Source organism: Schistocerca cancellata, chromosome 3 (assembly GCF_023864275.1).
Source record: "Schistocerca cancellata isolate TAMUIC-IGC-003103 chromosome 3, iqSchCanc2.1, whole genome shotgun sequence".
Lineage (NCBI taxonomy): Eukaryota > Metazoa > Arthropoda > Insecta > Orthoptera > Acrididae > Schistocerca > Schistocerca cancellata.
In genome coordinates, this window is record NC_064628.1 from 155427567 (window position 1) to 155442074 (window position 14508).

Here is a 14508-nt window from a genome sequence, read left to right on the forward strand (position 1 = left end):
GCAACATTCTGACAGCCTTCCAGTACCTTCAAGAGCTCCAGGTCAAATTCGGAGTGACAGTGAAGTAAGTAGTACTGAAGAAATCATAGATGATGATCCTTTATATCGCTACACAAGTGAGTCATCCCCACATTTGTTAACACAAGCGGTTTTAAATGATTTAGTACGTGCCGGCCGGGGTGGCCGAGCGGTTCTAGGCGCTACAATCTGGAACTGCGCGACCGCTATGGTCGCAGGTTTGAAGCCTGCCTCGGGCATGGATGTGTGTGATGTCCTTAGGTTAGTTAGGTTTAAGTAGTTCTAAGTTATAGGGGACTGATGACCTCAGAAGTTAAGTCCCATAGTGCTCAGAGCCATTTGAACCATTTTTGATTTAGTACGTCATCTAGGACTAAGTAAACAGAAGGCGCATCTGCTTGGTTCAAGATTACAAGAGTATAATCTACTCCACCAGAGTACTAAAATCAGTGTGTTCAGGCACAGAGAACATGCCTTTATTTGCTATTTTGCAGCTGACAGAGCACTGACGTTTTGCAATGACGTTGCTGGCCTAATGAAAGTGCTGTACTTCACCTACATTTCACAGGAGTTGAGACTTTTCATAGATGCGTCGAAAACAAGTCTCAAAGGTGTTTTGCTCCATAATGGAAATAAAATACCTTCTGTTCCAGTAGCTTACGCCTGCTTGACCAAAGAGAATTACGAATTCGTACCAAGGATGCTAAATTCAGTACAATACAATGAATACAAATGCAAAATATGTGCAGATTTCAAAGTAATTGCTATTGTATTGGAAATGCAACAAGGCTACACGAAGTATGCCTGTTTTCTTTGCGAGTGGGATAGTCGAGACAGAAATTCTCACTATGTGAAAAAGAAGCGGCCTAGGCGGAGATGGAAAGTGGGCGAAAAGAATGTACAATGTGAAAGTCTGGTAGCTCTTGAAGATATACTACTTCCACCGCTTCACATCACACTTAGCCTAATGAAACAATTCGTTAAGGCCATGGATCCAACAGGCAGTGGGTTGCATATCTAGCTTTCAGATACCCCCGCCTTTCAGCTGCAGAAATAAAGGAAGGCGTATTTGTGGGCCCACAAAACAAGGAGCTGCAGAAAGATGGAAATTTTGAAGCACGTTTAACTGACAAAGAAAAGACAGCATGGGACTGTTTCAAGACGGTGGCAGAAAACTTCCTCGGAAGAAGAAGAGCTACTAACTACAAAGCAAAGGTTAATGACATGATCAAAGCATATCAAGACCTGAGATGCATATAATGGACTCCCATCTACACTACTTCACAGAGAGTTGTAGTGACGTATCGAATGAACATGGCGAATGATTCCATAAAGACATTTCTGCCATAGAAAGGCGTTATGAAGGGAAGGGGGTGCCTTCTATGTTAGCAGATTATTGCAGGAATGTCATTCGAGAGAAGAAAGATTCATAATACAAGAGAAAAAAGTGATGTGCATTACAATACCATGACTTGGTCTACTCATTCAGGTTACAACGGTGTTTATTTCAACATTCTCGGTGTCCTATTGTTGTTCTTTATCTTCATGACGAGTATGCTGTGGGCACATTCGTCTTCCAAAACGACAACACTGTGTTTACAGAGCATATAATCCTGGTTTGATCGATGAACCATTCAGGCACACTACTGCACCTCGGCTGCCCCGCTAAATCACCCTATCTTAATCGTGTAGAAAAATTTCTAGGACTGTTTTTAACAGCAGGTGAAACTTAGCAGCAGCATCCCATCAGTTTGGTAGTTCTGCGGAATCTTATCATCAGTAGGTGGTTTCAGTTGGAGATGGCACACGTAAAGTGACTTGTGAATTCTTCCCTCGCCGAATTGAGATCAGTATCAAAATTAGAAGAATTGTTACACGGCATTAGCGTGATGTGTTTTAGGGGTGACTATTCTACTGTCCGATCTGCTTACCTGTCTGCGTTTTTATACTGTATACAAAATGTGTTTCTTACTTATGACAAATGTTTCGTTTGTAGTTGAAAACGCGGATATCTGTAAACTGCTTGAATAAACTTACTGTAGAAGCTCCCTTTTATCTTAAAATTTTCCGTTTAATCAAGTAGTGCATCCAACATCTAATATTTTTTGTAAGACAGAAAATTATCCTTGAACGAGCTAAAAATGTTGTACAAGGGTCATTCAATGAGCAATCTCTCAATTTTTTACAGCTGTTAATACGTATAAGGTGGTTAGCAACAGTCTGAAAAGTTTGTAATGGTGTTGCAGGGGAAGATGTGCTGAGAAATAATTGTTAAAAAAATGTGTGCACTGCGCCGTTTCCGAGTTATTTAGCATTAAAAGTTCGCCAGCTAGGTAGTTACACGAGAAAATTCGGGCACTTGCATACTCTACAACTTGGTAATGCACAGCCTTTAGTGGGTCTTTTAGATACACCTTGCTGAAATGTTCATCCCCAGTTAAACTGTGCCTTTTTCGTAGGTGATAAATTTTGGCTAGGAGAGCAAAAGCTACGACTGTTCGGTATGGAGAAACGAAATGAAGAACACGTTTGGCGACACCGCCGCTGGCAAGTTGCTTGAATTTGCGCGCGTGAGGAGCTGACTGGGTAGCTTCAATGCTAAATAACTTGAAAACGTCGCAACGTATCAAAATTTTTTCTGAACAATTATTCCTCAGCATACTCTCACCTGCAAAACACTTACAAGGTTTTCAGACTGTTTCTGCCATCCTGTATGTGGAAACGTCGCTTTAGTGCTGCAACTGTAATCTTTCTTCTGCACGGTTACGAATCTTCGGATTCCGGTAGATGGGAGATCCGTACTCAACGAACTCGTTACAAGCGATGAGCTGTAATTGAATTCTTGGCTGTGGAAAAAGAAAACGTGGTGAACAACATGCAAACGATTGTGTGCTGTATATGATAAAGATGCAGTCGATAACAGTGCTGTTGGACAATGAGTAAGGAGACTTAAAGTGTTAGGAAGTGCAGAGACTGAAATCCATGATCGGTCACGTTCGGGACGTCCTGTCATCGCCACAGCTTCCGACATGGTTAATCACATGGATGCCATTATACGTGCATACGGGAGCATCACAGCTCGCAATAGGCTCTACAGTTATCGGTGAACTTGACTGAGGCTCGTGGATATTCACGATGTGTTCACTATGTTTTCCACGAACACTCACAAAAGAAAAAAATCTTTTTCATCTTATCTTTCGAGGCAATTTAAGGCTAATGGAATGATCTTTCTGTCACGGATCGTTACAGGTGACGAAAGATGTGTGCATCACTTTGAGCCGGAAGCAAAAAGGCAGTCACTTATGTGGCATCACCTGTAATCACCAAAAAATAAGAATTCAAGGTAGTTCCCTCAGATGCAAAGTCATGATGACAGTCTTTTGGGATAGTGGTAGTGTCATTCTCGTGGATGTGATGCCAAAAGGGTCAACTATTAATTCAGAGACATACGTCAATACTCTGAACAAAGTCACATCTGTAAGATAGATATTATTTTAAACTGATAAACCCTGTTCGAAGTGTTCTGTTTGACAAGAATCTAAAAGAAATCTTGTACCAACAGGATAATGCACGTTCATACACAAGTCTCAGAACGCAGCAACCTACCGCCAAATTGGACTGGACATTATTAACTCATGCATTCTACAACCCAGACCTATCGCCCTCGGAATTCCATCTCTTTAGGCCACATTCCCCTGGGACACACTTTGAAAATGATTCATGCAATGGAAACGTAGCTACGAGCACACGACAAGAGCTTTTACCAACATATACTCTTATCCAACGCTGCCGTAAGGCCATAGAAATTGTGATAAAAGAATACATGTAAAAAGAATTGTTTACTGGTATTGTCACGGAACTATGTATCTTAAGAATAAATATATATATATATTGAGAAAAATTGTGAAGCATTATTTATTGAATGACCATGGTACAAGCAAGAACAAGATGTCACATTCAAGCTCATTCAAGTACTAAAATTTCTTTGCATATGTAATGGTCCTCTTGATGCTAAGGTAAGAGAGCTTATGTTTCTAAGACGAAGAATTTTCATTTCGGCTTAATGTCGTCCCCTGTTTACCCGTTATCAGTTCTGTAGCAGATTTGATCAGCACATGGAACAAATATGTAGCGGCTGCGTAAGGTGGCAGTGACTTATATCCCCCCTGTGTGCTCCAGTGGCATAGCGACGCCGACGAAACGCAGTAGCTGGACGCACACGTACGCTTCCTGGCTGCAGAACCAGCAGGAGCTGCACGTAACTCGGCTGGAGGACGACGTCCCCGAACAGCAGTCGCCTACTGCTGAAGAGGAAGACTTCCTGAACGCTGTGCGTCTGAGTTCGCCCAGCCATCATTCAGTATCTACAGTGCCAAGTCACATAGGACAGCAGGTACAGCGAAAGCTTTCAGTATATAGCAATGCTGTAGCTGTTAACTGTAGAGATTTTACAGTAATCGATAGTTTGATTTTAGAAACAAACATTGTTGCCTTGAAATACTAGATAGGTGTATTTCCAGATACTGCAGTGAAAGATGTGTGCTTAACTGTGATCCAAACCCATAAACATATTCCAGAATGACATTTTCACTCTGCAGCGGAGTGTGCGCTGATATGAAACTTCCTGGCAGATTAAAACTGTGTGCCCGACCGAGACTCGAACTCGGGACCTTTGCCTTTCGCGGGCAAGTGCTCTACCATCTGAGCTACCGAAGCACGACTCACGCCCGGTACTCACAGCTTTACTTCTGCCAGTATCTCGTCTCCTACCTTCCAAACTTTACAGAAGCTCTTCAATATTGCCCGTCTTTCGGGTTCTGTGCCATGCTGGAATGACTCAAGAAATTGAATAAGTCGAGCATTAACTACACGGATGACAGATTTATTTGGTGACCACTAAAATATTGTTATAGGTATATATGGCATTTAAATAGCTAGGGCTTTCGGAAAAAGTAAGTGGTCAGTTTTCCATAGTAAAATCTTACTTTTTTCTGTACCTTCGGTGGCCACGTGTCTTTACGAGTTATACTAAGTTTCCGATAAATCCAGTAACAGAATATATCGACAGTTGTATTTCAACAAAACCCTCTGCCATGCACTTAGCGGTGGTTTGTAAGCCACATGAGCCAAGGAACAAACAATATTTTGTAGTGGGTGTTTTAATCGTACAGTGAAGAACAAACTTCGACTCTTGCAGTGAGTTATATGGCCCCTATTTTGCGACATAAACCGTGCAAAATTGTGGATTTTTACCTCATAAGATATTAACCCAGGAACGACAACCGAAACAGCTGTGTTAACACTGGAATAAAATCTATCACACAGGTTTATTCAATTTGCAAAATCTTACATACTTATTCCAGTACTCATCCATCTCGCTGTATAGAGGAATTTGTAAAAACAAATATATATTTTTAAAAAATAAACACAAAATATCGAACTGCTTGGAATCGCAAAAGAGCTGCAGATGAAGAAAGGAGCTTTTACCATGAAGAAAAAAGTAATCTGAGGAAAAAAAACTCTTAAATATTTACATAGTGGCATTACATCAGAAAGTAGCATTTTCGTAATTATGAGCTATTAATGTCAATGTTCTCTTGGTAGACTGAGCAGTTGGAAGCAAGCAGATTGCCATCGAGGACCAGCACTCTGCAGGACTGGCAGCCATCTCTGGAGGACTTGGATGACGAGCTCCTGACAGACGACGGTGCACCACCCATTGACAGGCTGCCACCAATCGCCCCATCGTACACCAGCATGCACAGCGGGAGGTACAAACGATATCCTAGGTATAATGCGCGAAATAATTGTTTTAAACTACTAGCATTTATTAATATGTCGATATCTGGAAGGCCTCAGTTTTAATTGGTCTTTTGTTCAGACTTTCCCACAGCGTTATCACCTAGCAGTGTGCAAAATTCTCCACAGATCACATTGCTTCAATTGCGTTTATTCTTAATTTTAACACTACTGGGATTTAGAATATGGCTTTTCGTTGATTATTGAAGCTTTAAGCGTGGCTGTAAGATGTGGTCGGATGACTGAGTTGCCAAGGTCCAAATGCGATGAGCCATCAGACACACAATATTAAGTGATTAGAAAGTTTCATGGAACACATCTCTTTCATTATTATATTCGCATTTCCCTTCTTTACGAGTTGTCTTACAGTTTGTACGTATCACACAGGAAGAACTGGTGGAAAGAAAGGTAGCTAAGGGCTCTGGGTTGCTCAGCTTACATCGTTCATAAGATTTGGGAAAAATGCAATCCACATTCCAAGGAAGATTTCGATCGACTCCTGCGCATGTCTCCCGGCATTTGCTTGAAACCTTACGTGTCTTGTTAGCCCACACTTCAATACCTACTATTATATAACTTTGTCCTTCAATAGTTCAGTAACATAAAGCGTGAAATCAGGAACACAGAAACAGAAATCTTCGGCAAGACCCCTATTTCGCTACCTTTTAGCTGAGTGTGAGAATGCACCCAAAGAAACTGGAAGTCCCGTCAGAATCTAAGTTGTAACTGCTTTTGTGTGCACTATAGGTTTGAAAACATCTGCCTCCGTATCTGAGTAGTCAGCATGGCTGATTGCCGTGCACAGGACCTCGGTTCAGTTATCCGTACTGCCAGAGACTTTTTATTCGCGGAAGGACTGGAGTGGGTCCAGTCTGTCACTATCTATTCACAAGTTTGAAAAATGTGCAAGATTCCTTTTCTCTAGTTCTTCACAATGTTTTTGTGTCTTCAAATAATGAATGCTACGTAATCATTTTTGTGTGCACTTTGCTACAGATTACCTACTTACAAACTTTATAATGTTTAGTGTAATTAAACAGTTGGCCATTGTGTGAACAAAACGTCAAAAATATAGTATTTCTTAACTATCAGTGATATTAATGTTGTAAAAACTTGCATGTACAGCTACTGATGAACAAGTGAAGTGGTTATTCAATGAGGACAAAAAGGGGGATGATGAGTATAGGGGCATGATGGAAACTTAGGTTAGTAATTCCACTTCATTTCGAATAATAAAATGCAATAGCAAACTTCGTGAATGTTTTTGCAAGATTTTCTAATTAGTCTCTAGGAGTTAAAAGCAATGAGCCCTGCATATGCGATGAGGCCAAGGAAATCCGTCTACGACGTCGTCGCCATTAGGATGCATCCTTACTGTTTTTGCAAACACTCACTTTATTGACATGTGGAACAATCGGGTCTACTGCCGGATGTTTGTGTCGCTCTGGCAGAATATTTCAGCCACGTAACTCGTTGCCTTCTTCAGGTGCTACCTGAGACTGCCGTGTTGGAGGATCTTGTCCAGTATTTATGCCCAGAGGGCGCTAGGTGCTCTCTTTGCCGTCCGCGCCCGCCTGGCGCTGCTTGTAATGTGTTCTCTCTTCCCCGGTGTTCCCTCAGACATCCGCGCCCGACTTGGGCGCCATCTGTGGCAGCTATCTGAGGCCTGTACTGCGTCGGGCGTTCCATTCGCGGTCCGCGCCCACCAGGTGCTGCTTCTGAGATGTTTACCCCTCCCTGGTGCTCCCACGGACGTCCGCGCCCGGCTCGTCCACCATCTGTGGTCGTGGCAGTTGTCTGGGGCCGGACCCCCATGTGGCGTTCCGTTCGTGGTCCGCGCCCGCTTGGCGCTACTCCCGAGGTGTTGGCACTTCCCTGGTGCTCCGACGGACGTCCGAGCCCGCCTAGTCCACCATCTGTAGTTGTGGCAGCTGTCTGAGGCCCGTCTCGCGTCAGGGGCTCTGTTCGCGGTCCGCGCCCGCCTGGCGCAGCTTGTAAGGTGTTGTTTCTTCCCCGGTGCTCCCTCGGACGTCCGCGCCCGACTTGGTCTCCATCTTTGGCAGCTCTCTGAGGCCTGTCCTTTGTTGGGCGCTCCAATCGCGGCCGTGGCCGCCTGACGCTGATCCTGCGGTGTTGGCACTTCCCTGGTGCTCCGACGGTCGTCCGTGCTCGACTCGTCCATCATCTGCGGTCGTGGCGGCTGTCAGAGGCCCGTCCTGCGTCGGGAGTTGCGTTCGCGGTCAGCACCTGCCTGGCGCTACTCCTGCAGTGTTACTACTTCTTGAGGAGTTTGTTGGTTCATTTCGTTGAGCCCTGATAAGCTCCAGAGCCGGACTCTACGCCGAGCTGAGCTGGTAACCGCTGTCTCGGTTTATTAGGTTGTCTGTGACCTTGATCTCGATGGCCTCCTTTATGACACTGTCTCAAAATCTTGGCGTCTGCGTCACAATTTTGGTGTTGTTATAGTCCATTGAGTGGCCGAGCTCCAGACAGTGCTCCGCTATGGCAGATTTTTTTGCCTGTCCTAGTCTGGTGTGCCTCTGGCGTTCTTTGCACCTGTCATCCACCATCCTGATTGTCTGGCCAATGTATGACTTTCCACACTGGCACAGGATGTTGTAAATGCCTGGTTTATGTAGCCCCAGGTCGTCCTTCACACTCCCTAGCATGGTCCCAATTTTGGAGGGTGGACAGAAGATACTCTTTATATCATATTTTGAAAGAATTCTGCTGATCTTTGTAGAAAAAGTTCCAGCATACGGCAGGTATGTCACCTTCTTCGCCTCCTCTGGCTCCTCTTGTGTACCCTGTGGTTGACTGGTAGTACGAAGTGCCCTTTGGATGTCTGTGGAGGAGTATCCATTTCTGCTGAACATCAGCTGTATATGTTCTATCTCTGTGGCCAGACTTTCCGTATCTGACAGAGCTCGAGCCCTATGAACTAATGTTTTCAAGACTCCATTCTTCTGTGCCGGGTGGTGGCAGCTACTGGCTTGAAGGTATAAGTCAGTGTGGGTGGGCTTACGAAACACACTGTGCCCCAAAGTGCCATCTGCCTTCCTCTTGACCAGGACATCCAGGAATGGGAGTTGTCCATCCTTCTCTAGCTCCATAGTAAATTTTATACTTGGGTAGCGTGAATTTAGATGTTCCAAAAAGTCATCTAGCTTCTCCCTACCATGGGGCCAAATGACAAAAGTATCATGAACATACCTAAGAAAGCACTTGGGTTGGTAAGTGGCTGATGCAAGTGCCTCCTCTTCGTACCTTTCCATGAAAAGGTTGGCTACGACAGGTGATAAAGGGCTGCCCACTGCCACTCCTTCCGTTTGCTCGTAAAATTGACCCCCATAAAGAAAATATGTTGAGGTCAGTACATGCTTGAACAGGTCGAGCAGGGCACCATCGAACTTCTCTCCAATGATATTGAGTGAATCGGTGAGTGGCACTCGTGTGAAGAGCAACACCACATCGAAACTGACCATGATGTCAGAGTCCACGATGTGTAGCTGCCTTAGCCGTTGTAGGAAGTCCTCCGAGTTCCGAATGTGGTGTGCACATTTGCCCACATATGGTGCCAATATCTTCTCCAGGTATTGTGCAGTGAGGTATGTCGCTGCACCGATGTTACTGACAATAGGTCGAAGAGGGAGGGACCCCCTCCTTATGGACCTTGGGGAGTCCATAGAGTCTGGGTGGAACAGGTGCTTTGGGATAAAGCTTCTTGGTGACCTGTTCAAGTAGACCTGTCTCCTTCAGCAACTTCTGGGTCTTCTTGTCCACCTTGTCAGTGGGATCACCATCTAGTGGTTTGTAAGCAGTGTCTTCCAGAAGTTGTTGCACCTTCCTATCATACTCCAACTTGTTTAAGATGACCGTGGAGTTACCCTTATCAGCTGGTAGAACTACAATGCTGTCATCCTCCTGTAGCTGCCTGAGTGCCACCCTCTCCTGGCTCGAGATGCTGGATTTGGGGGGCTTCGTCCTGCAGGTCTCCCTGTGGATCTCTTCAGACACGTTGGAAGGTAATGTGTTGACGACCTGCTCAACCGAACTGATGAAGGCTGCAACAGGTACGCTTCTGGGAGTGGCTGCAAAGTTGAGGCCCTTGCTAAGTGCTTTTGAGGTGGCCTCATCGAGCTGCTTGTCGCTCAGGTTGACCACTGTCCATGTGTCCCCATCCTGTTGTACCTTCTTGTTAAGGCACTCAAACTTGGCCTGTTGACATGCTGTTGATTTCCTCATGGTGCATTCCGCCAAGGACCAGGAGGCACCATCAACCTGGTCCCAGTCTTCACGGGTCAGGGTGGCTGCTATGGAAAGGTGGAGATACAGCAAGTCCCTGGACGTGACATCTAGGCGGTGGCACATGTCACGCACTCTTTCTCTTACCAGCGCAAGGCTGGCTCGGTGTTTGATTCTGTTCGCCATTCTGGTGTTAACATGATACTTGAACCTTGCGAAGACAGGAACCACATCCCCCTCTCGGCATCTCAGAAGGAAACTGAGAGAACTCAGCATCCTCCCCTTCCTCTGTCGAAGCTTATCCAGCTTCTTGATATTAAGGTACATCTCCTCCCTGTACAGTCTTCTGATGTAACTCTTCAGGCTTTCCCGGCGAGATCTTGACATGTGGAACAATCGGGTCTACTGCCGGATGTTTGTGTCGCTCTGGCACAATATTTCGGCCACATAACTCGTTGCCTTCTTCAGGTGCTACCTGAGACTGCAGTGTTGGAGGATCTTGTCCAGTATTTATGCCCAGACGGCGCTAGGTGCTCTCTTTGCCGTCCGCGCCCGCCTGGCACTGCTTGTAATGTGTTGTCTCTTCCCCGGTGTTCCCTCGGACGTCCGCGCTCGACTTGGGCGCCATCTGTGGCAGCTGTCTGAGGCCTGTCCTGCGTCGGGCGTTCCGTTCGCGGTCCGCGCCCGCCAGGTGCTGCTCCTGAGGTTTTTACCCCTCCCTGGTGCTCCCACGGACGTCCGCGCCCGGCTCGTCCACCATCTGTGGTCGTGGCAGTTGTCTGGGGCCGGACCCCCATGTGGCGTTCCGTTCGTGGTCCGCGCCCCTTGGCGCTACTCCCGAGGTGTTGGCACTTCTCTGGTGCTCCGACGGTCGTCTGTGCTCGACTCGTCCATCACTTTACACCTGAGATCAAGGAACGATCACGCCAGTGGCGGCATCCTACTTCGCAGCATGGTGGCGACCTGGTATGACATGGGGATACAAAAACTGCCAGAGCGTCTATAAAAATGCATCGACAGAAATGGTGATTATGTCAAAAAATAGCTAAATGTTCAAGCTGTAAACTGATGTAAACCGTTGTAGAAATAAACAGGTCTGTGTACTTATAAAAAAATAGGAGACCTAATTTTTGGGATTACCCTCATATTCAATGTTACCAGCGCGAAACTGCATTTGAGAAAACGTATGTTGGAGGGAAAAGATATACTAAGTTCTAACTATGATTATGGTTTTTCTTAGCCTGAAAAACTTGTGAGAATTGTGTCATGGTGACTACATATTACTACTCATACCACATTCCGACCATAAGTGAAACCCTTCATCACTACACCAGTGTGTGTATGAATTACTATATTGATTGACCAAAAACCACCACACCAATCAGCAGATTTCTGATAAAATGTATTTAGAATTCTTTACAATACATTTGGAAGTGACAACACAAACAAGAAGGCCTTTCATAGATGTGTATACTGATTAAGTAGAGTTGAATCACATTAGAATCTTGGGGAGAGGAGTGTGGCATTATTCAGCAGAGATTCCATCTGCAGTACAGTTTAAAATCGTGAAATATTAACCCTTTTTAAAATTTGTCTTCAATCAGAAGTGCCATCGCGGCTTTGGACGAACTGACCACGCGCTTCTTACCCCATCCCCTCTCTACTCGAAAAATTCAACCGTTTCACATCAGAGGAGTGAGAGGAGACAATAATACTGCTCTCACTTCAAGTCACATACACTCCTGGAAATGGAAAAAAGAACACATTGACACCGGTGTGTCAGACCCACCATACTTGCTCCGGACACTGCGAGAGGGCTGTACAAGCAATGATCACACGCACGGCACAGCGGACACACCAGGAACCGCGGTGTTGGCCGTCGAATGGCGCTAGCTGCGCAGCATTTGTGCACCGCCGCCGTCAGTGTCAGCCAGTTTGCCGTGGCATACGGAGCTCCATCGCAGTCTTTAACACTGGTAGCATGCCGCGACAGCGTGGACGTGAACCGTATGTGCAGTTGACGGACTTTGAGCGAGGGCGTATAGTGGGCATGCAGGAGGCCGGGTGGACGTACCGCCGAATTGCTCAAAACGTGGGGCGTGAGGTCTCCACAGTACATCGATGTTGTCGCCAGTGGTCGGCGGAAGGTGCACGTGCCCGTCGACCTAGGACCGGACAGCAGCGACGCACGGATGCACGCCAAGACCGTAGGATCCTATGCAGTGCCGTAGGGGACCGCACCGCCACTTCCCAGCAAATTAGGGACACTGTTGCCCCTAGGGTATCGGCGAGGACCAGGCGCAACCGTCTCCATGAAGCTGGGCTACGGTCCCGCACACCGTTAGGCCGTCTTCCGCTCACGCCCCAACATCGTGCAGCCCGCCTCCAGTGGTGTCGCGACAGGCGTGAATGGAGGGACGAATGGAGACGTGTCGTCTTCAGCGATGAGAGTCGCTTCTGCCTTGGTGCCAATGATGGTCGTATGCGTGTTTGGCTCCGTGCAGGTGAGCGCCACAATCAGGACTGCATACGACCGAGGCACACAGGGCCAACACCCGGCATCATGGTGTGGGGAGCGATCTCCTACACTGGCCGTACACCACTGGTGATCGTCGAGGGGACACTGAATAGTACACGGTACATCCAAACCGTCATCGAACCCATCGTTCTACCATTCCTAGACCGGCAAGGGAACTTGCTGTTCCAACAGGACAATGCACATCCGCATGTATCCCGTGCCACCCAACGTGCTCTGGAAGGTGTAAGTCAACTACCCTGGCCAGCAAGATCTCCGGATCTGTCCCCCATTGAGCATGTTTGGGACTGGATGAAGCGTCGTCTCACGCGGTCTGCACGTCCAACACGAACGCTGGTCCAACTGAGGCGCCAGGTGGAAATGGCATGGCAAGCCGTTCCACAGGACTACATCCAGCATCTCTACGATCGTCTCCATGGGAGAATAGCAGCCTGCATTGCTGCGAAAGGTGGATATACACTGTACTAGTGCCGACATTGTGCATGCTCTGTTGCCTGTGTCTATGTGCCTGTGGTTCTGTCAGTGTGATCATGTGATGTATCTGACCCCAGGAATGTATCAATAAAGTTTCCCCTTCCTGGGACAATGAATTCACGGTGTTCTTATTTCAATTTCCAGGAGTGTATTTATGTCATCAAAGATTTAAGGTCAGCATCGATCCAGAGAGCTCATTGCTCCCCTTTCTTACACCTTGAAATGTTTACTGAATTACTGTTTTTGCTTCCAACTACTCTTTTACTCTCAGAAATAAATGTCCATTAAAATATACAAATGAGCAACAGAAATAGAGCTCTATTGAAGCACGCTGATGAGCAACCAAGCTAGAGTCACTTTTATATTTAATTTAAGTGACAAGGGTGAACATCATGCAGTGGATAAGAAAAGACTAAACTATGTACGATGCAAATGTTTCTAATATTACTGCAGACATTGTTGGTGATGGGCTGGTGTGGGGGAAATGTGGTACAGCGATGTGAGGGCACAGCCTGGTCTTCGAGTCGACTGCCCACTGGTCTATAATTTTTCGAGTACCACTTGCAAGTAAATCCCTGAACACAGCAGAATCAGAATCCAAGGCTAGTACAACCTTCATGACAGCGTTCTGTTGACGAAGTGACCATTGATGTAGTCCTAGAGGACCAAATAGAAGTTGATGCTCCACTATCAGCTGCATCGTCCAACTGTGAAGAAGATGACGGAGGTAACGAGTGTCCAGTACCATCCCATGTAAATATTTACCATAAATAGAATTCATAACATGTCCAAACTCTACTCTTTTGTCAAAATCGTCCTTCGAATGATGTTTTGTTCAGTACGCTCTTACAACGAGATTGGTGTTCATCAGCACAAGTTTTTCCATCATTCAGGCATCAAATAGTAACTTCATGACCAACGTGATAATCTATGTTCCTTGCAATGCGTTGTTACCAATAATGTTTTGATACGACAGTGACATCCGTAACTGATAGGGAAGAGTTGGTTCTGAATAGTATGGCTGTAGTCCCACTTCCAATTGATGGGTGTTAAGATGCGCTATGACTAGTTTATCAGCTGTTTCAAGCTGACTACTACCCTCAAATCCACTTGTTGTTGACAGTGGCATTTGATGCAGGTAGCTCAAGTCTTACCAAAATGTAGATTCTCATAGACCCTTTAACAGTATCCTGCCAAAACTCTAACGACCACTTTCTCGATGAACTAAATACTCTCATTTGTGCTCAAATCTCTTGTCTTGCCCGGCATGTGAACGACTGCCACACAGACGGCCAGTAAAAGGTCTGTGCGTTGTTGGAACATGTGGCACGCCGACCTATTGCATTAGTTAAGGAGAAAGGAGATCTTTTATTTCTGGATAACACCTATCTCTAATTTAACTAGTCAATGTAAAACAGATTCTTCTCATAGTCATT

General features: G+C 45.9%; 1 protein-coding gene across 1 annotated transcript in view; it reads left to right on the forward strand.

Moving 5' to 3' along the window:
* The window catches only part of LOC126176171 (uncharacterized), a 118176-nt gene that overhangs the window by 74949 nt on the left and 28719 nt on the right, over positions 1-14508 (forward strand). The window contains exons 6-7 of the mRNA XM_049923311.1: positions 4198-4411; positions 5623-5789. Of these exons, the coding sequence (XP_049779268.1) occupies positions 4198-4411; positions 5623-5789 (381 nt within the window). The remainder of the gene's footprint in view (positions 1-4197; positions 4412-5622; positions 5790-14508) is intronic.